The following is a 22,581-nucleotide window of genomic DNA, read 5'->3' as shown; positions in this document are numbered from 1 at the left end:
TTCCTTTCCAGTCCCAATTTTAATATCTTTTCATTTGTATTTTGACAGGAACCTCTCAGCCCAAGCAATGTTAACGAGCTTGAAGGCATCATCAACAAGATTAAGATTCTGGGAAATCTGCTTTCTTGTGTAGAAGAAAGGGTACAGTTCTTTTTTCTATCTTTGTGCCTTTTGGAGCTCATGAATGCTTCAGAAGGTTATTGTATGAAACCATTTAATCCTGGCAATTAGGATCAATAACTCTTCGATCTTCTGCCTGTGAGGACTGAGGTTGAGTGCAGTCCTTCATCTAGTTCCAAGTTCAATTACAACAATTAAAAAAACTCTTGTCTTGCATTTAATGTAAAAAGAGAAAAGTTACCAAGACAATGATGAGATGAGAAAAATAACCAAACTTTAGCTCAGAGAGAATGGAAGAAGGAAGTTAGAAGGGCAGTACAAGTGAGAAGGGTGAACTCCTGACTGCTATTGATGGAGTAAAGGGAAGAGGGTAACAACAGTTCAGAAAACAATGGTAAAACTGTAGAAAATAGACGAGACTATAATAGGACTTGATGTGACTATGATGAGACTAAGTCAAGGACAAAACAGAACAGATGTTAATTTGCAGGCTGCTTTGAAGAGGATGTGGATTAAATTATAACCTGTAATGGATTCCACAGGTGTTTCTTAACAAAGGCAGTTCCTTTAAAGTGAACTGGAAAATATTTTTGCTTTGGAGCCACAAGAGACTGCAGATACTGAAATTTGGAACAATCTACTAGAGGAACTAAGTAGGTCAGGCAGCATCTGTGGAGGGGAAGGAGTTGTCAAGGATACTGTTCCAGATGACCTAAGATGTCAACAGTTCCTCTTCCACCAAAGATGCTGCTCGACCCTTTGAGTTCCTCCAGCAGATTGTTTGTTGCCTGGGTTGTAACATGAGCCAGGAAGGAGATATTTTTCTATTACTTATGTTGATAATGGTGTAATATAATCTTTGCATCACCAGATTGTGTATTAGTTAGCAAATAAAAATAGAAATGATTTTACGCAAGACGATTCTTTGAAAATTATTCATATGTAACCATATCTTAGTACTGTCAAACTGGGAGTGATATTTCTAGTCAGCAGAACAAGCGCATGATGCTGTACATTATATACATTGACTGAAATTTGTCCCAACCAACCATCTTATTCCGCCATAGAGTATTGGGTATATTTAAAGCAGAGGTTGATAGTTCCTGATTAGTAGGAGCATCAAAGGTTCCGGGGAGAAGGCAGGAGAATGATGTTGAGAAGGGATAATAAATCAGCCATGACGGAATGGCAGAACTGACTTGATGAGCCAAATGGCTTAATTCTGATCCTATGTCTTATGGTCTATCACTGCTTGGAACGTGAGGATTTACATATATAAATGACGACACATCATAACATCCCTCAACACTTTCTCTTCAAGTCCTTCCAGTCTAACTTCTGCTCAGCACACAACACAGAATCTGTCACTGCCTAATTAACTGGCACCTCAAGTCTTGTGGCCATAACATCAACCAAACACTAATTCTGGTAGACTGCAGAGAAACAGACAGTGAATAAGTAGGCAAAATGATCAAAATATAGTTTGGTTAGGGGATGGTTATCAAGTCGCGGATGCCTGTAGCAAGATAAAATATTTTACATAGGAAAATCCAGACCGGTGATAAGAGAGCTAAAAATTCTGCAGCTGATTTCAGACTGCAGGGGTCCCAAGAAGGAGGGTAGACAATGCAAGTTGACATATCAAGCTAGGTAATATTATAAAGATAAAAAAAAGACAAAGGTTTGGAAATTGGTGTCAGTGGGTAACAATGTTAAGTAGCTACTTTTGACTATCTGTAGCAACACACAAAAGTGCTGGAGGAGCTCAACAAGTAAGGTAGGATATATGTAGACAGTCAATATTTCAGGCCAAGATCATTCATCAGGGCTGGAGAAGAGTGGGAAACAAGTTGGAATAAGAAGGTGGAGGGAAGACAAGGACAAGCTGTGACTAAACACGTTGATGAAGGTAGAGCAGTAGATGTAGTGTATATGGATTTCAGCAAGGCATTTGACAAGGTACCCCATGCAAGGCTTATTGAGAAAGTAATGAGGCATGGGATCCAAGGGAACATTGCTTTGTAGATCCAGAACTGGCTTGCTCACAGAAGGCAAAGTGTGGTTGTAGATGGGTCATATTCTGCATGGAGGTTGGTGAAAAGTGGTGCGCCTCAGGGATCTGTTCTGGGACCCCTACTCTTCGTGATTTTTATAAATGACCTGGATGAGGAAGTGGAGGGATGGGTTAGTAAGTTTGTTGATGACGCAAAGGTTGGAGGTGTTGTGGATAGTATGGAGGGCTGTCAGAGGTTACAGCGGGACATTGATAGGATGCAAAACTGGGCTGAGAAGTGGTAGATGGATTTCAACCCAAATAAGTGTGAAGTAGTTCATTTTGGTAGGTGGAATATGATGGCAGAATATAGTATTAATGGTAAAACTCTTGGCAGTGTGGAGGATCAGAGGGATCTTGGGGTCTGAGTTCATAGGACACTCAAAGCTGCTGTGTAGTTTGACTCTGTGGTTAAGAAGGCATATGGTGCATTGGCCTTCATTAATCATGGAATTGAATTTAGGAGCTGAAAGGTAATGTTGCAGCTATATAGGATCCTGGTCAGACCCCACTTGGAGTACTGTGTTCAGTTCTGGTCGCCTCACTACAGGAAGGATGTGGATACCATAGAAAGAGTGCAGAGGAGATTTACAAGGATGTTGTCTGGATTGGGGAGCATGCCTTATGAAAACAGGTTGAGTGAACTCGGCCTTTTCTCCTTGGAGCGATGGAGGGTGAGAGGTGACCTGATAGATATATATAAGATGAAGAGAGGCATTGATTGTGTAGGTATTCAGAGGCTTTTTCCCAGGGCTGAAATGGCTAGCACGAGAGGGCACAGTTTTAAAGTGCTTTGAAGTAGGTGCAGAGGGGATATCAGGGGTAAGTTTTTTACGCAGAGAGTGGTGAGTGCATGGAATGGGCTGCTGGCGACAGTGGTGGAGGTGGATACAATAGGGTCTATTAAGAGGTTCCTGGATAGGTACATGGAGATTAGAAAAATAGAGGGCTATGGGTAACCCTAGGTAATTTCAAATGTAAGTACATGTTCGGCACAGCATCATGGGCCGAAAGGCCTGTAACGTACTGTAGGTTTTCTATGTTTCTATGTTTAGTTCATTCTGCAAACACATTGCTTCTTTAGCACTAGCTATCACTCCACCTGTCTTTATATCATCTGCAGGCTTCGCTACAAAGCCATCAATTCCATTATCCAAACCACTGACAAACAATGTGAAAAGTAGCGGTCCCAATACTGACCCCTGAGTTACACCACTCGTCACTGGAGGCAAACCAGAAAAGATCCCCTTTTATTCCCACTCGCTGCCTCCTGCCTGTCAGTCATTCCTCGATCCATGCCAGCATCTTTCCTGTAATGCCTGGGATTTTATTTTGTGAAGCAGCCTCATGTGTGACACCTTATCAAATGTCTTCTGAAAATTCAAGTAAATGACTGCCTCTCCTTTGCCACCCAGCTTGATACTCGAAGTATAAATGAGGACAAATTGAAAGCAAACTGAATACAGGACTGGGAATGTTATATTAAGGAGAAAGTGCTTGGGAAGCTAAAAGGCCTGAAGGTAGATAAGTCACATAGCTAAGATGAACTACAAGCCAGGGTTCTGAAAGTGGTAGCTGAAGGGATTATGCAGGCTTTGTTAATGATCTTTTAGGAAGTACTAGGTTCTGGAATGGTTCTGGAAGACTGCAGAATTCTACTCTTTAGGAAGGGAAGGAGCCAGAAGGAAGGAAATTATGGACCAGTTAACCTGACTTCAGTTGTTGGAAGATTCTGGAGTCCATTATTAAAGATAAGGTTTCGAGGAGTTGAAGCCATATGGTAGAATAGACCAATGTCAACATAGTTCGCTTAAGGGGAATTCTTGCCTGACAAACCTGTCGGAACTTTTTGAGGACATAACAGGCAGGATAGACAACGACAAGTCAGTTGATGTGGTTTACTTGAATTTTCAGAAGGCCTTCAACAAGGTGTCACACATAAGGCTGCTTAACAAGATAAATGTTCATGGTATTATTGGAAAGATACCAGCATGGACAGACTGGCTGACTGGCAGGAGGGAAAGAATGGGAATAAGGCGACCTATTCTGGTTGGCTGCCAGTATTGGGACTGCTACTTTTCACATTATATGTCAATGATTTGGATGACAGAACTGATGGACTTTGTGGCCAAGTCTGCAGATGATACAAATATAGATGAAGGGGCAGGTTGTGTTGAGGAAGCAGGGAATCTGTAGAAGGATTTGGACAGATTGAGAAAATAGGTAAAGAAGTGGGAGATGCAAAATGATATAGGGAAGTGTATGGCCATACACTTTGGTAGAAGAAATAAAGACATGGACTATTTTCTAAACAGGAAAAAAATTCAAAAATCAGAGGTGCAAAGGGACTTGGGAGTCCTTGTGCAGGATTCCCTAAAGGTTAACTTTCAGGTTGAGTCTCTAGTAAGGAAGGCAAATACAATGTTATTATTCATTTCAAGAGTGCTAGAATATAATTGCAAGAAATTAATGTTGTGACTTTATATTGCATTGGTCAGACCCATACTCAGAGCAGTTTTGGGCCCCTTATCTAAGAAAAGATATGCTTGCATTGAAGATGGTCTGGAGGATGTTCATGAGAATGATTCTGGGAATGTGGAACATTTGCAGGCTCTGGGCCTGTACTCACTAGTGTTTAGAAAAATGAGGGAGGATCTCACTGAAACCTATCCAATATTGAAGGGCCCTGATAGAGTGAATATCAAGAGGATGTTTCCTATATTGGGGAAGTCTAAGATCAGAGGGGTCAGCCTCAGAATAGAGGGACATCCATTTAGAACGGAGATGAGGAGGAATTTCTTTAGCCAGATGGTGGTAAATCAGTGAAACTCATTGTCATAGATGGCTGCGGAGGCCAACTCTTTGAGTAGATTTAAAGTGGAGGTTGAATAATTCTTGATTAGTCTGGACATCAAAGATTACATGAAGATGGCAGGAGAATGGGGTTAAGAGGGATAATGAATCAGCTATGATGGAATGGTAGAGCAAACTCGATGGGCTGAATGGTCTATCTCTGCCCCTATGTCTTATGGTCTTATGGTTTTCTGGTCTTAAGGCTGACGATGAAGGAAGAAGGAATCTGACCTATCTGTAATTACTCTGGATATTAGGAATCACCTGTGTATTGTGGGATTTGAGCCAAATGAAAGCCACCTATGGAGAGCAAGCTGATTTTCCTGAGGAAAATATGTAAATTGGTTAATTTTATTTACAGGGAAACAACATGTTTTGGGTTAATTTCATTACTTGATATTTCTCAATAGTTGAGTTGATAATCATTGGTACTGAGGGAAACGCACAGAGGGAGCAAGACTATATCTGGAGTTAAAATGTCAATGGGAGTTTGGATTTTGGAACTAGTCTGTATAATTCCTCCAACATGCCACCCAATCTTGACCTCCTCTAACTATCTTTCCCACAGACTTTCCTTCTTGACTGATACAATAGACAACAGACAATAGGTGCAGGAGTAGGCCATTCAGCCCTTTGAGCCAGCACCACCATTCACTGTGATCATGGCTGATCATCCACAATCAGTACCCCGTTCCTGCCCTCTCCCCATATCCCTTGACTCTGCTATCTTTAAGAGCTCTGTCTAACTCTTTATTGAAAGCATCCAGAGAATTGGCCTCCACTGTCTTCTGAGGCAGAGCATTCCATAGATCTACAACTTTCTGGGTAAAAAAGTTTTTCCTCAACTCTGTTCTAAATGGCCTACCCCTTATTCTTAAACTGTGGCCTCTGGTTCTGGGCTCCCCCAACATCGGGAACATTTTTCCTGCCAAGAAAGTTCAATGGATTATACCATCAATTAAATACAGAAGGGGAGGAAATGCTTGACTGCATTCTGTTTGTAAGGTTTAAGTAATTTCCATGTATTGTGGTCAATATATTGACAGGTTGTGAAGGGATTGCAGCACATGGCAATCACACAGAATGTGGAATTACCTGCTCTTTTCACATCCTCGGAAAACAGCGGACGGAATTCATCTAAACCTATCCCAATACAGAGCTTTGAGGTAAAAGATTACTTTTGCTGTGTTGTCCTTTATAGTGAGGGATTACTTTGGAGTGATTTTACCCCAGTCACACACCAAAGGCTGAAAAGTCAGTGCAATGGTGAGCAGAAAACTCATTGGATTCACTGATTTCCTTCACAGAAGGAATCAATTCCCTTTACTGGGTGTGGTCAAAAAGTGACATCATTCACAGCAATATGATTAACACTTAACTGCCTTCTGAAGTGGCCCATCGTGGGCACTATGTTAAACCAAAAAGACATCAGAAACACTCCACTAACACAAGAAAGTCTCCAGATGATGGAAATTCGTAACAACACACACAAAATGGTGGAGGATCTCAGCAGGTCCATCTATGCAAATGAATAAACAGTTGATATTTCAGGCCACTTTTCATGAAGGTGGCTCATCAGCACCTTTGTCAGGATAAAATAATTAAAGGTTAGCATTATTTGTCACATGTACATCAAAATATAGTGAAATGCATTGTTTGTGTCAAATCAAATCAGAAAGGATCATGCTGGGGTCAGCCCACAAGTGTTGCTATACTTCTGGTGCCAACATTGCATGCCTACAGCTCAATCACCCTAACTGGAATGTGGAAGGAGCTGGAGCACAGTGGAGGAAATGGTCATGGGAAGAAAGTACAAACTCTTTACAGACGATAGAAGGAATTGAACCCCACTCTCACAGATAGCACTGTAAAACATTGCGCTAACTTCTACGCTACAACCACTGGCCTCCCCAAAGATGACTCTATCCCAGAAATGAAATGAACCCAACATGAAGCAAGGCTGTTTGGAAGGAAGGTGCTGAGAGAAACAGCTGTTCAGAAGTTGATTGTTTCCCCATCTCTTTGTCCTACTCATGTTATTCCTTTGCTTGCTAATATAGTAGGTAAACTGGACCTCACATTCCCTCAGTGCTATCCAGAACAATTCCTCCATAAACAGCTTGGTGACGTCTAAGGCAGGTATTATCCACTCGATATAAAGAGGAACCAGATGTCCTTGTTGTATCCCACATCAATAGGAATTGTGGTGGTGTACAGTAAATGAACAGGTATTGCCCAAGGTTATGCACATTTTTGTACCCCTACTTTGCGTTTTATATTCCCTGTTTATTTTTCGAAAGTTTACTCCCCACTGTACCTTCCTTAAAGAATAAAGAAATAGCTCCACATGTAATAAAAAAAATTACAAGCCATTTAACGTCATACCAAATGGAAATCTTTCACGTACAAAAAGAAGCGCATTCAACAGTAAGGATATCAAAATAAACTATAATCCTGATACTGAACACTTTCAACACCCACAAAGCACAGGGAACAGAATGGTGAAGAGCGGGAATCCTAGCTGATTGTTAATGCACTTGTGCTCTCATCCCTCTCTTCCCTTCCAATAAAAGGATTCAGTTCCCTGTGAACTTACTCTTCATCTCACTATATTCCATATTTAACCGATATCCACTCCTTTAATATGGTGTCAGTAACAGACAGTAACTCCCTGGTTCCTTGTTCCATTCCCACCAATCTCTCATTCTCTCTCTCTCTCTCTCTCTCTCTCTCTCTCTCTCTCTCTCTCTCTCTCCCCCCCCCATCCCTCTCCCCTCCCTCTCTTTCCCTCTCTCTCTCCCTGCTCCCCTCTTTCTCTCTCCTCCTTATCCCTCTCCCTTTTCTCCCCTTCTCCCTCTCCTCTCTCCCTCCCCTCTCTCCCTCCCCTCCCCCTCCCCACTCTCTCACCCTCTCTCTCAGCCTTCTCTCTGTCCCCCCTCTCTCTCCTCATCTCTCTCCCCATCTTTCTCCCCATTCTCTCTTCCCCCACTCTCCCTCTCTCTCTCCCCCTCTCTCCCTCTCTCTCTCCCCCTCTCTCCCTCTCTCCCTTTCCCTCTCTCCCACTCTCTCCCTCTCCCCCTCCCTCTCCCCCCTCTCCCTCTCCCCCCTCTCTCTCCCTCCCTCTCTGTCTCTCCCCTCTCTCTCCCATTCTCTCTCTCATACTGTCAGATCATTTCAGTATTATTTCTGATTTCCACCATTGACAATAATTTGTATTGCACAGCTCCAAAACTGTTTATTCACTCTCCTCTGTTCTCATTCATCTTCTTTGCTTGCATATCCCCAAATGTAATTACCCTGCCTTCACCTCCACTCACAGGCAGCAGCACCTGGTGTTTCGTCATCATCAGTCTATTGCAGACATTCTCTTTATCTTCATTGTCCCTCTCTTTGCTTTTCGACTTAGAGTAGGTGTACTGTACTTTTTGAAACTTTTTCTAGTTCCGATAGACTGTCATCATTGCGGAAAGTTAAAACTGTTTTTTCCTCTACAGATGCTGGTTGACCTGCTGAGTATTCCCTGTTATTTTGTGTGTGTTATTTCTGCTAAAGTTATTGTTTGGTAAAAAAAATTATCTTTCTCTTTTCCCTGTAGGTAAAATTGGGAAAGACTCAGAAATATACATTGAGTGTTGATGTGGATGGTGGCAAGCTGCAAATCTCAAAGAAAGCGACCGGTTCACCCGAGGAATCCATCTCTTACGATAAAAGTGAGGAGAACTGAGCAAGTGTGAATACTGTTGCATTGCATTTCATTCATTTGGCACTTCTGTTAGTTTGCTTTGTGGCAGTACCGTTCTGCAGCTGCATAAGAACAGGTTTCTCATCATCTAAGTCGTTGATAATAATTCTGATTCTGACACCTCATTTAACATTTTATCCTATTGTGATATATGGAAAAACATAAAAAGTTGCAAGATGTTTACAGGTTATATTGATTTGGATCTTCTTTATTTACTCATTCTCCTGTACTGAGTCCAAATGCTTTGCATTTTTCCAGACATTGTGTCCTTATGATTCTTTGCAAAGATTTTTTTGTACATACCAATCAAATTTGTTCTCCTTCTTCTTCTTATGCCCATCTCCCCCACAGGGGCAAAAGCCACAAACAACAGCTCGCCAGAGTCCTCCATCCCGAGTCAGTCTTTCAAATTGTCCCCAGTGACAGCTCATCTTCTAAGAACCTTCCTCCCCCAGGGATGAGATCTTCAGAGCCTCTGTTGGCATTTCTGAAACACTGGATTTTTAGCTGCATGCTCCATTCTCCTCCTTTTGTAGCTGGGCTTGGGACTGTCCATGGAGGACTTAATCAAATTTGCATGGCTAGGAATTTCTTGAATTTAGCTTTCAGAATCTTGAACATACACTTCCTTGTAACTTGCACTTACACTCAGTTGCCACTTTACCAGGTACCTTCCCTCCTCAACCTTATAAAGAGGCCACTGAGAGTATGTTTGTGGTCTTCTGCTGTTGTAACCCATCCATTTTGTCTCAATGTGTTGTGCATTCAGAGAAGCTCTTCTGCATACCAGTGCTGCAACACAATATTATTTTGAGATACTGTCACCTTCTTGTCAGCTTGAACCAGTCTGGTCACTCTCCTACGACTTCTCTCATTAACAAGACATTTTTACCCACAGAACTGACACTGGATATATATATATATATATATTTTAATTTTCCACACCATTCTCTGTGAACTCTTGAAACCATTGTGTGCGAAGATCCCAGGAGATCCAACCTTTTCTGAGATCCTCAAACCACACTGTCTGGCACCAACAATCATTCCATGCTTTAAGACACTTAAATCACATTTCTTTCCCAGTCTGATGTTTGTTCTGAACAATAACCAAGGCTCTTGATCATATTTGCATGCTTTTTTTTCTGCATTGAATTGCTGCCACATGATTTGCTGGTTAGATATTTTCAATAGCAAGTAGAAGTACAGGTGTGCCTAATAAAATGGCCATTGTGTGTATAGGGACAATCCTGTCAATTTGTGACAGAAAGTCCAAAGAGATCCCTGAGGATTCTATTGCTGGAATGAAATTGAGGCCTGGATTTGGGGGAATGGCCTGTGAGCTTGATACCTTCTGACTGACGATGATGTCATATCTATCACTCTGCTCTGAGATAGAGTCCACAAGGTACAATCTTGCTGGGATTCCCCAGTTCTGTCATGGGGATCCGTGTTTTAATGCAGGATAATGCAGACACTGTTCACAGAGGAAAGCCCCACAAACTGTGATGCAGTCAGATGATCATTTTTGTTGAGTAACATAAGGCAAGGAATAACATTGAATTGATATCATGGGATCTATTGCAACAAGCAGAAAGGCAGATGAGGTGTCTCATCTTAGCCATGCCTCCATCTCTGAACTGTTTTTTGGTGTGTCAGTTTAAGTATTTGTGTTCAGATCACTGGACAGTGTCGTGTCGCTCAGAGGTGGAAGAGTACAGTCATAGCTGGCCCTAAATCACATGTCATTAGTCTTATTTACCTCAGGAAGCATAACCACTGTGCGAGAGGGGCTGAGCAGTGAGATTAAACTTCTTGCTGTGTCTCACATCCCATTCATCTTCAATCAGGGCTGTGGAGGTCAAATTATTCTAGGGTTATTCTGAATTTTAGGCTTGCAAGCTAGTGCTGGATGGATTATTGATTGGCTGTATCCACTTTCTTTCACAGTTTTGCAGCTGGTTAAATATCAGAGCACACCAAACACGTTACAGATCGTGACTGACAAGGAAAATCAGAAAAATCAGCAGAGGGATTTCATTTTTGAAAATGCTCGAGTAAGTTTTGAACACCAGAGATTCTGAAGTCTGTCATGTTCCTGCAAACATACTGTGCATACAACATTACAAGAAAGTGATCAAGGAGAGTGAAATTTTTGGCAGAGAATTGTGCACAATTTCATTGCAGGCACCTTTTATGAACATAAGAGTTTCTGCAGATGCTAGGAATCCAGATTAACACATACAAAATGCTGGAGGAACTCAGCAGGTCAGGCAGAATCTATGGAAATAAATAAACAGTTGACATTTGGGCCAAGAAACTTTGTCAGGACCAGAAAGGAAGGGAGACAAAGCCTGAATAAGAAGATGTGGGTTGGGGAAACAGTACAAGCTAGAAGGAAATAGGTTGAAGCTAGGTGAGGGAGAAAGTAGATGGTTGGGAAGAGGGTGTGAAAAGAGAAGCTGGGAGGTGATTTGTGGAAAAAGTTAAGGGCTGATGAGGAAGGAATCTGATAGGAGAGGTGAGTAGACTATGTGAGAGAGGGAAGGAGGAGGGGCACTGGAGGGAGGTGATAAGAAGGTGAGGAGAATGGATGGGGTAAAAAGGAAGCCATAATGGTGAATAGAAAAGGAGAGGATAGGGTGGGGGGTTAGTAAGCCATCTTTTAGGAATGTGGTTGATTATTGACATTATCAACCATGGTCTTATGATTATAGTTTTATTGATAAAAGCTCTAATCTTATATACATACATGATATAGCAAGGAAATCCACAACATGAACCATTTTTGCAATGTTATGTAATAATATGTGCACCAAATCATGTTGAGAACCAACAAATATAATTTAATCATTTATCAAATTAAATCAGATGTCAATCAGATTAATTATTTATTCACTTGTAAATCACCAGACATAGGATTGTGCCTAGTCATCTATAAATGAAGGGAGTGGCCCTGAGACTCCAGCGGTGGGAAGAATTGAATAGGTTTGGAAAGAAGTTTGTGAATTATGTACACATAAATAGTGAAATGGAAGAGCTTAAGTGGCTCCTCGGGAAAAGACCATGGCAACTTCTGAAAATCTGATTAGATGGGTAAAGATGGAGGAGACTAAGTCCTCAGGGCACAGTCTCCGAATAGAGAGACATCCTCTTGGAATGACAATGAGGAGGAATTTCTTTACCCAGACGGTGATGAATCTGTGAAACTTGTTGCCACCGGCAGCTGTGAAGGTCAAGTCACTTAAGGCAGAGACTGATAAATTCTTGACTAGTTGGGGCATGAAGGGATATGGGGAGAAGGCAGGAGATTGGGACTGAGAGGAAAATTCAATTAGCCATGATGAAGTGGCAAAGCAAACTCAATAAGCTAAATTTCCTAGTTCTGCTCTTATATACGAGGGGTGATTGATAAGTTTGTGGCCTAAGGTACAAGGAGTCAATTTTAGAAAACCTAGCTCATTTATTTTACACACTTAGTCCAGCGGTCATGGAACATACTGATCCCTTCTTTGTAGAAGTCAGTGACTTCGACCTCCGTAAGTAGTCCACAGCAAGGGTGATTGATAAGTTTGTGGCTTAAGATAGAAGGAGATGAGTTATTAACTTCAAACCTTCTGCATTTTCACTCAAAGAGTTGAATTGCACATGCATGTAACGAGAGCTGTATAACTCATCTCCTTCCACCTTAGGCCACGAACTTATCAATCACCCCTGCTGTGGACCACCTGGAGGTCCAAGACGCTCTCGTTACATGCACGTGCTGTTCAACTCCTTAAGTGATTATGCAGAAAGTTTGATGTTAATAACTCATCTCCTTCTACCTTAGGCCACAAACTTATCAATCACCCCTGCTGTGGACCACTTCTACAAAGAAGGGATCCATATGCTCCACGACAGCTGGACTAAGTGTGTACATGTAGGAGGGGACTATGTTGAAAAATAAATGTGCTAGGGTTTCTAAAATTGACTTCTTCCGCCTTGGGCCATGAACTTATCAATTACACCCACCCCCCCCAACCCCCCTGTATTATGGTCTAAATGGTCTAAATGACAGGATTAGTCCGTTCACATCTGGATAACAAGTTTATTATATCAGGGCCACTGCTGGAAAATTCTATAGTCCTTGAGGTTCAAAATGGACATGCTCTGTAGAAGGAACAAAAGTTTGGCTAATTCTAAGAGCTTGGTGGGGGAGGGTGATGGACAAGGATGTAGAGGACAGTCCAGAACTAGATCTACGGTGGCAAGAGTCAATCGTTAGGTAACAGGGTGAGGATTGATAGTGGGACAAGCTTGCTTTTAGATGTGTGATTGGTTGCTGGATGGGCTGAGGACCCTTGTTCAAAAGGTAGGGCTGTATGATGCAATCATTGGTTGTGGCATGAACTGCAGTGAGAGGTGCCAGTGAGTTTGGGAGCCTGGTTTTGAATGGCAGATTGGTGGCAGAGCGGGGTTTAGTCAATGATTATTTTTGGCTTTGGGATTACTACAGGGATATAGGAAGAGGATGGCTAATTCTGGTTATTAGATACCAGGGCTGAGCAAGTCTTGTTCTCATAATAATATAGCAAATTGCAAATTGCTACTTTAATAGGTAAAAGGGACTCGCTATGTGGATGGTGCAATGGCATACACACAGGACCAATGTTTTTAACTGAATTATAGAGTATGGAGAACAGTATAATCCAGTTTCATGACATGCTTGAGTAGTTTTCTCTTTAGCTTCCAAGCAAAAACTTATTCATTCACTCCCCTAACTAAGAGATAAGCTCCGTGTCAAACTCAGAAATCTGAACAGCAGAAGATATAAATGATTCCTAGGCCATCAATTATTTGTTCAGGTTTTGAGATCTTGAAATAGTCACCTATGGAACTGTCCAAGATATTCACCAGGAAAAGTCTGCAATGAACATTTAAGCGGATACCCCAAGAGAGTGGGTAGCGGAGAGATGAGAGTCACCACTGATCAGAAAACAATTTGGTGACACACACAAAATGCTGCAGGAACTCAGCAGGCCAGGCGGCATCTATGGAAAAAAAGTACAATTGATGTTTCAGGCCAAAACCCTTCGGCAGGACACTTGGTAACTTGGTAACTTAACATTGTGAACTAATCCAATAATCGATACACTTGTTCAGATAATTGTTCACAAATAAACCTTTCTGCAATTTATACCCCTCCTTCCTAGTTGCCCCAGAACTGAAGAGTTTCTGAGACTATCTTTGAGAAAAGTTATGAATCACAAATTTAGACCTATTTCTAGGATCGTGTATCAGCCATACTTGAAGGAACAGCAAGGCATTGGTCAGACAAATATTTTTTTGACACTGTTCAGAAGCTTCAGAGTCACAAAAACAGCAGCATTAATACAGTTTGATTTCAATGATTGGAGTTGAATATCACAGCTACCTTGATGGGATTCAGTAGGTGAAGCACAATAAATGTCAGTGTTACTTTCAATGCCCACAAGTCAAAAATAAAATTTTACCAAGAGCGAAACTAAAGCACTGGAGTGATATGTCTTTGCAAAGTGAGCTGTGACACATGAACTCAGCAGTCTGTAGCAAACACTCATGGCAACCAAGCATGACACGAGAGACTTACAGATGCTGGAACCTGCAGCTGCAAACTATCTCCTAAAAGAATTCAGCTGGTTGACCTGCATTAATTTGCAAGTTGAGCCTGTGGTGAGGAAGGCAAAGACGAGTTAAGCATTCATTTCAAGATGACCAGAATATAAAAGCAAGGACGCAATGTTGAGACATCATAAAGAACTGGCGAGGCCTCGTGGAGCACTGTGAGCAGTTTTGGGCCCATTATCTTAGAGATGATATGTTGAAACTGAAGAGGGTTCAAAGAAGGTTCGTGAAATTGATTCCAGGATTAAATGGCTTGTCATATGAAGAATGTTTGATGGCTCTGGGCCTGTATTCACTGGAATTCAGAAGAATGAGGGGTGACCTCATTGAATTCTATTGAATGGTGAAAGGCTTTGATAGAGTGGATGTTAACAGGATGTTTTCTACGGTGGGAGAGTCTAGGACCAGAGGACACATCCTCAAAATAGAGGAGCATCCTTTGAGAATGGAGATGAGGAGGAATTTCTTTAGCGAGACGCTGGTGAATCTGTGAAATTTGTTGCCACAGGTAGCTGTGGAGACCAAGACTTAAGGCAGAGGTTGATAGGTTTTTTATTGGTCAGGATAGGAAGGGATAGGAGGGGAGGCAGGAGTTTGGAGCTGAGAGGAAAAATGGATGAGCCATAATGAACTGGCAGACTCAATGGGCCAAATGGCCTAATTCTGCCTCTATAACTTATGGTCTTGATATTGGGTTTTGAATTGAATCTTCAATAACTCCTTTTCTCCCACATGTGCTGCTCAAAGCACTATGTTCCTCCAGCAGATTGGGACTTGTAGAGACAAAGTTGCATTGTCATCAACAAGAACAAAGCCCTCATGAAAAATTGTAATCACAAAATATAATCATTTTCAACACAGAGGTTGTTTAATAGAGTTTCCCTTTGGTGCGGTAGGACAATTCCTTCTGAAATCCTGGGCTTGTCCTTGGTCCAGAGTGGAATATATTTCATTATACATCCAACCCATCTTTACCAATGGGATGATGGCCTAAATATTGAAGTTATTCCTCTTCAATATTTGTTGAATAAACCAGGGAATTAGTGCAAAAAAACACAGAACATCAAACTGAAGGAGTGTACTTTTAATATGTTAAATGTCCTCTCCTATCATTCTTTTTTCTTCAGCCATTTAATCTCTTCCACCCATCACCACCCAGCTTCTGACTTCATTACAGCCCTCACCTACCCACCCGCTTTTAATCTCGCTTCATGTATTTCCTGCCAGCTTGTACTCCTTCCCCTTCTCCCAATTTATTATTCACCCTTTCTCTCCTGTCCTGATAAAGCATCTCAGCCTGAAACATTGACTGTTCATTCCTCTCCATAGACGCTGCCTGATCTGTTGAGCTCCTCCAACATTTTGTGTGTATTAATCTGCTCAGTTTGAACCTTTGGATGTGATATTACATCCAACAGCATGTAAAATGAAATTGTGTGTAATGCAATGGTTTTACTGTCTGTTTATAAACTTCTGCAATTTATTGATATTGCCCTCATCTGGATTTAGATTGATTCTCTCTATTTATCTCCCTGCAGAAGCGAGAGGCGTTCTGTCAGCTACTTCAGCTGATGAAGAACATACATTCTCAGCAGGATGAGCCGGACATGATATCCATTTTTATTGGAAGCTGGAACATGGGTTAGTTGTTGAAGGATTACTGCTCAATTTGAAAAAGTGGTATGCTGTGTGTGTGATTCATCATGGGATCAGGCGCATGGTCTTCAGCGAGTTAGACTGGCGGGAAGAGTATAAAAACAAGACAGCTTTATAGAGCGGACGCCAGAGTAGAAGTAGACAGAGTAGGAAGGCTTTGGTTAAACAGGGCTTTGGTGATAACGGGTTGAGGCAACATAGGTTACCTGTGAAGAATAGAAACTGGAAGTATGTCTGTGAAGCCAGTGTTCTGTACTGGGTGTCAGATGTGGGAAGTCGGGGAGACTCCCAGCCTCCTCGAAGGCCACATCTGCACAAAGTGCATCAAGTTGCAGCTCCTTAGGGGCTGGGTTAGGGAAATGAAGCTGCAGCTCAATGACCTGGAAGATCTTGCTCCCACTTTCAAATCTCTTACCATCTCTTCTTTCAGTTAGTCCTGACAAAGGGTCTAGGCCTGAAATGTCAACTGTACTTCTTCCTATAGATGCTGCCTGGCCTGCTGCGTTCCACCAGCATTTTGTGTGTCTTGCTTAAATTTTAATTATACACTTTTTTTACAAGTAAGAGCACAATTAGAACAAAAAAAGTCCATTTTATTGCAAGGTGATCAAATTGGTCATAATTTTGCTAAACTGTAATGATTAGTGTTGTGCAGGTTATTTCAGAAACTGAATGGTTGAAAGAAAATAGCTGTTTTTGAACCTGGTGGTCTGGGAATTCAGACTTCTCTACCTCCTGTCCAATGATAGCTGCAAAAAAATGGCATGTCCCAGATGGTGGAGATAACTGATAATGAACATTGCTTTCTTTAGGAAGTGCCTCCTGTAGATACCACCAGTGATGGGCAGGTATGTGCCCATGATGTATTGGGCAGAGTCCACTACTCTTGTATTTCTGTGCATTTGAATTGCTGCACCAGACCATGATATATTATCAGTTAGTGCCAATCTGGTGACATGTATTTTAAAATTGCATCTCAATTAATTTTCAGTTTTCTCAAGGCAAAAAGGTTAAGAAATAGCTGTCAAAAATGAAGGGAGAGAGGAATCCAAGATGTTGTCACATTAGCATGCAGCTGCTTGATATTCATGATTAATATTTTAATATGCAATGAAAGAAACATGAATGAGTAATTAACCTTTTGAAATATTTAATAGGTGCCGCTCACCCCCCAAAGAACATTTCTTCTTGGCTTATGTCAAAGGGTCTCGGACGCGCAAGAGATGAGACCACAGCCACTATTCCTCATGACATCTACGTGATTGGAACCCAGGAGAATTCACTCGGTGACAAGGAGTGGGTGGATTTCCTGCGAGCTGGGATAAAAGAAGTGACGGAGCTGGACTTCAAAGTGGTAGGAATCGTACATCCAGGGAAAGAATTATTGAAATAGCAAAGCAAAACAGATGTGTCATCCACTGATGAGAAGCTATGAAATTTAAAGCATTCTGTACCTTAATGTTATATCATAAATTGAGATGTAAGCTAGTGAAGCTACACATTGCATTTGATGACTAAATAATCAACATATTCTCAAATAATATTGATGATTTTTCCAAGATCAAGAAAGGGGATCAAATTAAGTCACTCCAATAGGATAGGTGCCCTGGAAAAAATGCAAATGATATAAGGGTTGAGGAAGTAATCAGATATGGTATACCGGTGAAAAAAATCTACCAGTAATTTATATTCAAATCATTAAGTAATTATGGGATTAATAATTTAGCATCAGTAATAGTGGCTATAGCATTATTGCACAACCTTCCAAACAACATTCAGGGTAGTCAGTAGACTGGTCTACAGGTCTATCTGACTTCAGACCTTTGCAGTGAATCATAATTGTCCTGTGGAAGAGTCTTGGAAGCCATTCCGATCTGGGACAATTAGAGTAGAGGGAGATAAACGTTGGCCCAGAGAGTAAAGCCTACATCCCTTCAATGAATAAAACAAATTATTTGGCACACAATGGGATTCTGCAGTTAGTGGCCACTTTATCAGGTACCCCATGGTCTTCTGCTGCTGTAGCTCATCTACTTCGAGGTTCAACATGTTGTATATTCAGAGGTGCTCTTTCTGCGCGCTACTTTTGTAAGACATGGTTACTTGAGTTGCTGTCACCTTCCTGTCAGCTTGAACCAGTCCAGCCATTCTCCTCTCTCTCTCATTCATTCACAAGATATTTTCACCCACAGAACTGCTGCTCACCAGATGTGTTTTTTATCTTGTTTTTGACACCACTCGCTGCAAACTCTCTAGACTTTTGTGTGAAAATCCCAGATCAATAGTTCTGAGATACTCATCCATCCACTCTGGCACCAGCAATCATTCCATGGTCACAGTCACTTAGTTCACATTTCTTCCCATTCTGACGTTTGAGCTTAGCAACAACTAAACCTCTTGACCATGTCTGCATGCGCTTATACATTGAATTGCCACCACATGACTGGCTGATTGGATATCTACATAAGCAAGCAGGTGTAGGGGAGTACCTAATAAAGTGGCCACAGAGTGTATATTTGGAGTCAGATAGAAAGGTTGAAATCTGTGCAACAAAATTTTGCAATTGAAATGCATTCCCTATAGATTACCGTGCACAATCTCACTGGGAAGGCTGGGCAGATAAAGTAATGCACCAGCAAAATACTGCAGTGATTTGAAAGACTAAACTGAAAACAGAATGCTGGAGATGCTTGGCAGATTTACTCGCACTGTATTGTTTGTCTTGCACAGCCACAGTGCTGTCTTACTGGCAACTTACCAGCAGAGGGAGTCAAGAGCAAGAAAAATTAATGGCCGGCACACTGGTGAAGTAGGACATGTAGTGCTGGCTCCTTCTCTGTTATTATTAGGGTTAGCAAAGGCAGCATTTGTATTGAAGGAAACAACGGTAACAGATGATTGACCACTGACCAAGTCACCAAGCCCCAAAGAACACAACTATCTGATTAGGTCAGTGGGAGGTAAAATGTGAGCCAACACAAGGGAGGGGCCTACTAAACTTGTATTCTATTGATGAAAGCTTTCAAAGAAATGATCACTGCATAGTCTTATCCATGCAAAGTTCAAGGAGACACAATTATGTCATGAGCCTTTCAGTTGTGTTAAATGGAATAGACTCAGAACAGACTGTGGACCATGTTTGATGTCCTCTTGAGACCCACACCCTCCCAGAAGTCTGTCTTTAACCAATTCAATTCACTTTGCATGATAACAAGATATAGCTGAGCCCATGAAACAAAGGCAATGAAAATAAGAAATATATATTGCATTTGAAATACTGAAGACCTGTTCTCCACAACTTGTAATGCTTCTAGTGAATTATTTTCCCCCAGTGCAAAATAACCCTGGTACCTATCATCAATGTGGAACATTGTTCAGATATGCCTAGTTCTCGAAAATAACAGCGCATATTCACTCAAGCTAATTATTACTAATTAGTGTACTTAGAATGTGATGGAAACTTTTGTAGACAGTGCTATTAGAGAAGGCTTGTTGACCCTTGAGCTTGTCACCTGCAGTTAGTTTATGTTTCAATAGAATCATCTCATCTCTAACCCTTATGTAACCCTCTCACCATGGCTCATAACAAATTAGACTGGTTTGCTATCTCTGACTAACAGCCACATGACTCAGCAATGCATGGGTAACAGTGAAACAACCATTTCCAATAATCAACGCATGTCAAGTGTCAGTATGATATGAGTTCAACACAAGCAGGAAAGTTGGAATGCTCTTTTAATGGAACTAAAAGGATGGTGAATGCTGTATAAATATTGCCCCATGCAAAAGTTATCGTTCACCAGGAAATATCGGAACTTACACTGGCATAATCTTAAAGTGGAAGTATATTTGCAAATATTTCAACTTTAACAGACAATTAACAGAAAAAGGGCCAATTACGGTTAAGCCAATCTATAATGTGCTCATAAACATTGGAGCTCATTGCTGTGTAGTCATGTGTTTTGCTTTAATTATTCACAGCGCTGAACCCACGTACGACATGAAAAGCACCAGCCATGATTTGAACTTCCCTCAAAGTCCATTGCAAACTAACTGGCTAACTCTGAAGTATTGGCACTTCCTTGGTGGAAGCATTTGTCTGCACAAAGAACATTTTTCAACAACATCTGTGCTTTGGGCAGAGCTCTGTGAGCATCTTCCACCGTGCTCCTCTCTGTACCTCCCTTCTCCCCCAACTCTGGCATAAAAGACCCTCAAAAAATTGAATGCCACCAATCTCTCTCAAATGTTCCGTAGCATCTCATCGGACAGAATGCTATCAAACCAAATCCGATTGGCTGATGCAACATTCCAAAGCTAATCAAATGACTCATTACCTTAACAGAAAATAAAGTACTGGACTGTAAAATCTGATTAACTGAACACACTGTGCTTTACAAAAAACCTGCAAAAAATAAAATATCCAACAACATAACTGCAGTAATAAAGCAAAACATGTTGTTGTCAACCTGGGTACTACCCTTGATAAAGCCTTTATCCAAACAGGGACCAGAGTAGTACACTCTTGAGATTATGTGCCAATGAACATACACAGAATGCTGGAGGAACTCGTCAGAATCAGAATCAGGTTTATTATCACCGGCATGTGACATGAGATTTGTTAACTGCAGCAGAAGTCCAATGCAATGCAAAATATAGAAGATAAAAAATTACAAGATATAATAATAATAATAATAAATCTATTACAGTATAAGTATATTGAATAGTTTAAAAATCATGCAAGAAATGGAAATACTATATATTAAAAAATGTGAGGTAGTGTCCAAGGGTTCAATGTCCATATGGGAATCAGATGGCAGAGGGGACGAAGCTGTTCCTGAATCACTGAGTGTGTGCCTTCAGGCTTCTGTACCTCCTACCTAATGGTAACAGTGAGAAGAGGGCATGCCCTGGGTGCTGGAGGTCCTTAATAATGGACGCTGCTTTTCTGAGACACCGCTCCCTAAAGATGTCCTGAGTACTTTGTAAGCTAGTACCCAATATGGAGCCGATTAAATTTACAACCCTCTACAGCTTCTTTCGGTTCTGAGCAGTAACACCACACCACCCCCACCCCCCACCCCCAAATACCAGACAGTGATGCAACCTGTCAGAATGCTCTCCACCGTACATCTATAGAAGTTTTTGAGTATATTTGTTGACATACCAAATCTCTTCAAACCCCTAATGAAGTATAGCCACTGCCTTACCTTCTTTATAGCTGCATCAATATGTTGGGACCATGTTAGATCCTTAGAGATCTTGAACTGAATCTGCACACTCTCTCCACTTCTGATTCCACTATGAAGATTGGCATGTGTTCCTTTGTCTTACCTTCTGGAAGTCCACAATCAGTTCTTTCATCTTACTGACGTTGAGTGCCAGGTTTTTGCTGCGACACCACTCCACTAGTTGGCATATCTCACTCCTGTACACCCTCTTGTCACCACCTGAGATTCTACCAACAATGGTTGTATTGTCAGCAAATTTATAGATGGTATTTGAGCTATGCCTAGCTACACAGTCATGTGTATACAGAGAGTAGAGCAGTGGGCTAAGCACACACCCCTGAGGTGCGCTAGTGTTGATTGTCAGTGAGGAGGAGATGTTATCACCAATCTGCACAGATTGTGGTCTTCCAGTTAGGAAGTTGAAGATCCAATTGCAGAGGGAGGTACAGAGGCCCAGGTTCTGTATCTTCTCAATCAGGATTGTGGGAATGATGGTATTGAATGCTGAGTTATAGTCGATGAACAGCATCCTGACAAGGGTGTTTGTGTTGTTTAGATGGTCTAAGGCTGTGTGAAGAGCCATTGTGATTGCATCTGCTGTTGACCTATTATGTGATAGGCAAATTGCAGTGGGTCCAGGTTCTTGCTGAGGCAGGAGTGCAGTCTAGTCATGACCAACCTCTCAAAGCATTTCATAATGTGAGTGCTACTAGGCAATAGTCATTAAGGCTGCTCACATTATTCTTCTTAGGTACTGGTAATAATTTTTGCCTTTTTGAAGCAAGTGGGAACTTCCACCCATAGCAGTGAGAGGTTGAAAACATCCTTGAATACTCCCGCCAGTTGGTTGGCACAGGTTTTCAGAGCCTGACCAGGTACTTCATCGGGACCTTCTGCCTTGCAATGGTTCACTCTCTTTAAAGACAGCCTAACATTGGCCTCTGAGACAGAGATCACAGGGTCACCAGGTGCAGCAGGGATCTTCACAGCCGTAGTTATATTCTCTCTTTCAAAGCGGGCTTAGAAGGCGTTGAGTCCATCTGGTAGTGAAGCATCGCTGCCATTCATGCTATTGGGTTTTGCTTTGGAAGGATTGTCGTTATGAGCAGGTCAAACAGCATCTATTGAAAAGAGTAAACAGTCGACGTTTTGGGCTGAGACCCTTCATCAGGACTGAGGAGGATGGGGAAAGATGCCAAAATAAATGTTGAGCGGAGGGGAAAGAGGCTGGCTGGAAGGTGATAGGTGAAACCAGGTGGGTGGGAAAGGTCAAGGACTAGAGAAGG

The 22,581-nt window shown here is 41.6% G+C and overlaps 1 protein-coding gene across 1 annotated transcript in view; it reads left to right on the top strand.

Annotated features, from left to right (window-relative positions):
• LOC132397967 (phosphatidylinositol 3,4,5-trisphosphate 5-phosphatase 2-like) overlaps positions 1-22,581 on the top strand; it is a 170,698-nt gene that overhangs the window by 91,945 nt on the left and 56,172 nt on the right. The window contains exons 8-13 of the mRNA XM_059976816.1: positions 49-141; positions 6,073-6,192; positions 8,622-8,736; positions 10,716-10,822; positions 15,947-16,049; positions 17,222-17,418. Of these exons, the coding sequence (XP_059832799.1) occupies positions 49-141; positions 6,073-6,192; positions 8,622-8,736; positions 10,716-10,822; positions 15,947-16,049; positions 17,222-17,418 (735 nt within the window). The remainder of the gene's footprint in view (positions 1-48; positions 142-6,072; positions 6,193-8,621; positions 8,737-10,715; positions 10,823-15,946; positions 16,050-17,221; positions 17,419-22,581) is intronic.

This window comes from Hypanus sabinus, chromosome 8, assembly GCF_030144855.1.
Source record: "Hypanus sabinus isolate sHypSab1 chromosome 8, sHypSab1.hap1, whole genome shotgun sequence".
NCBI classification, from domain to species: domain Eukaryota; kingdom Metazoa; phylum Chordata; class Chondrichthyes; order Myliobatiformes; family Dasyatidae; genus Hypanus; species Hypanus sabinus.
Note: the sequence above shows the minus strand (reverse complement) of the source record. Positions and strands in the feature narration are given on the sequence as shown.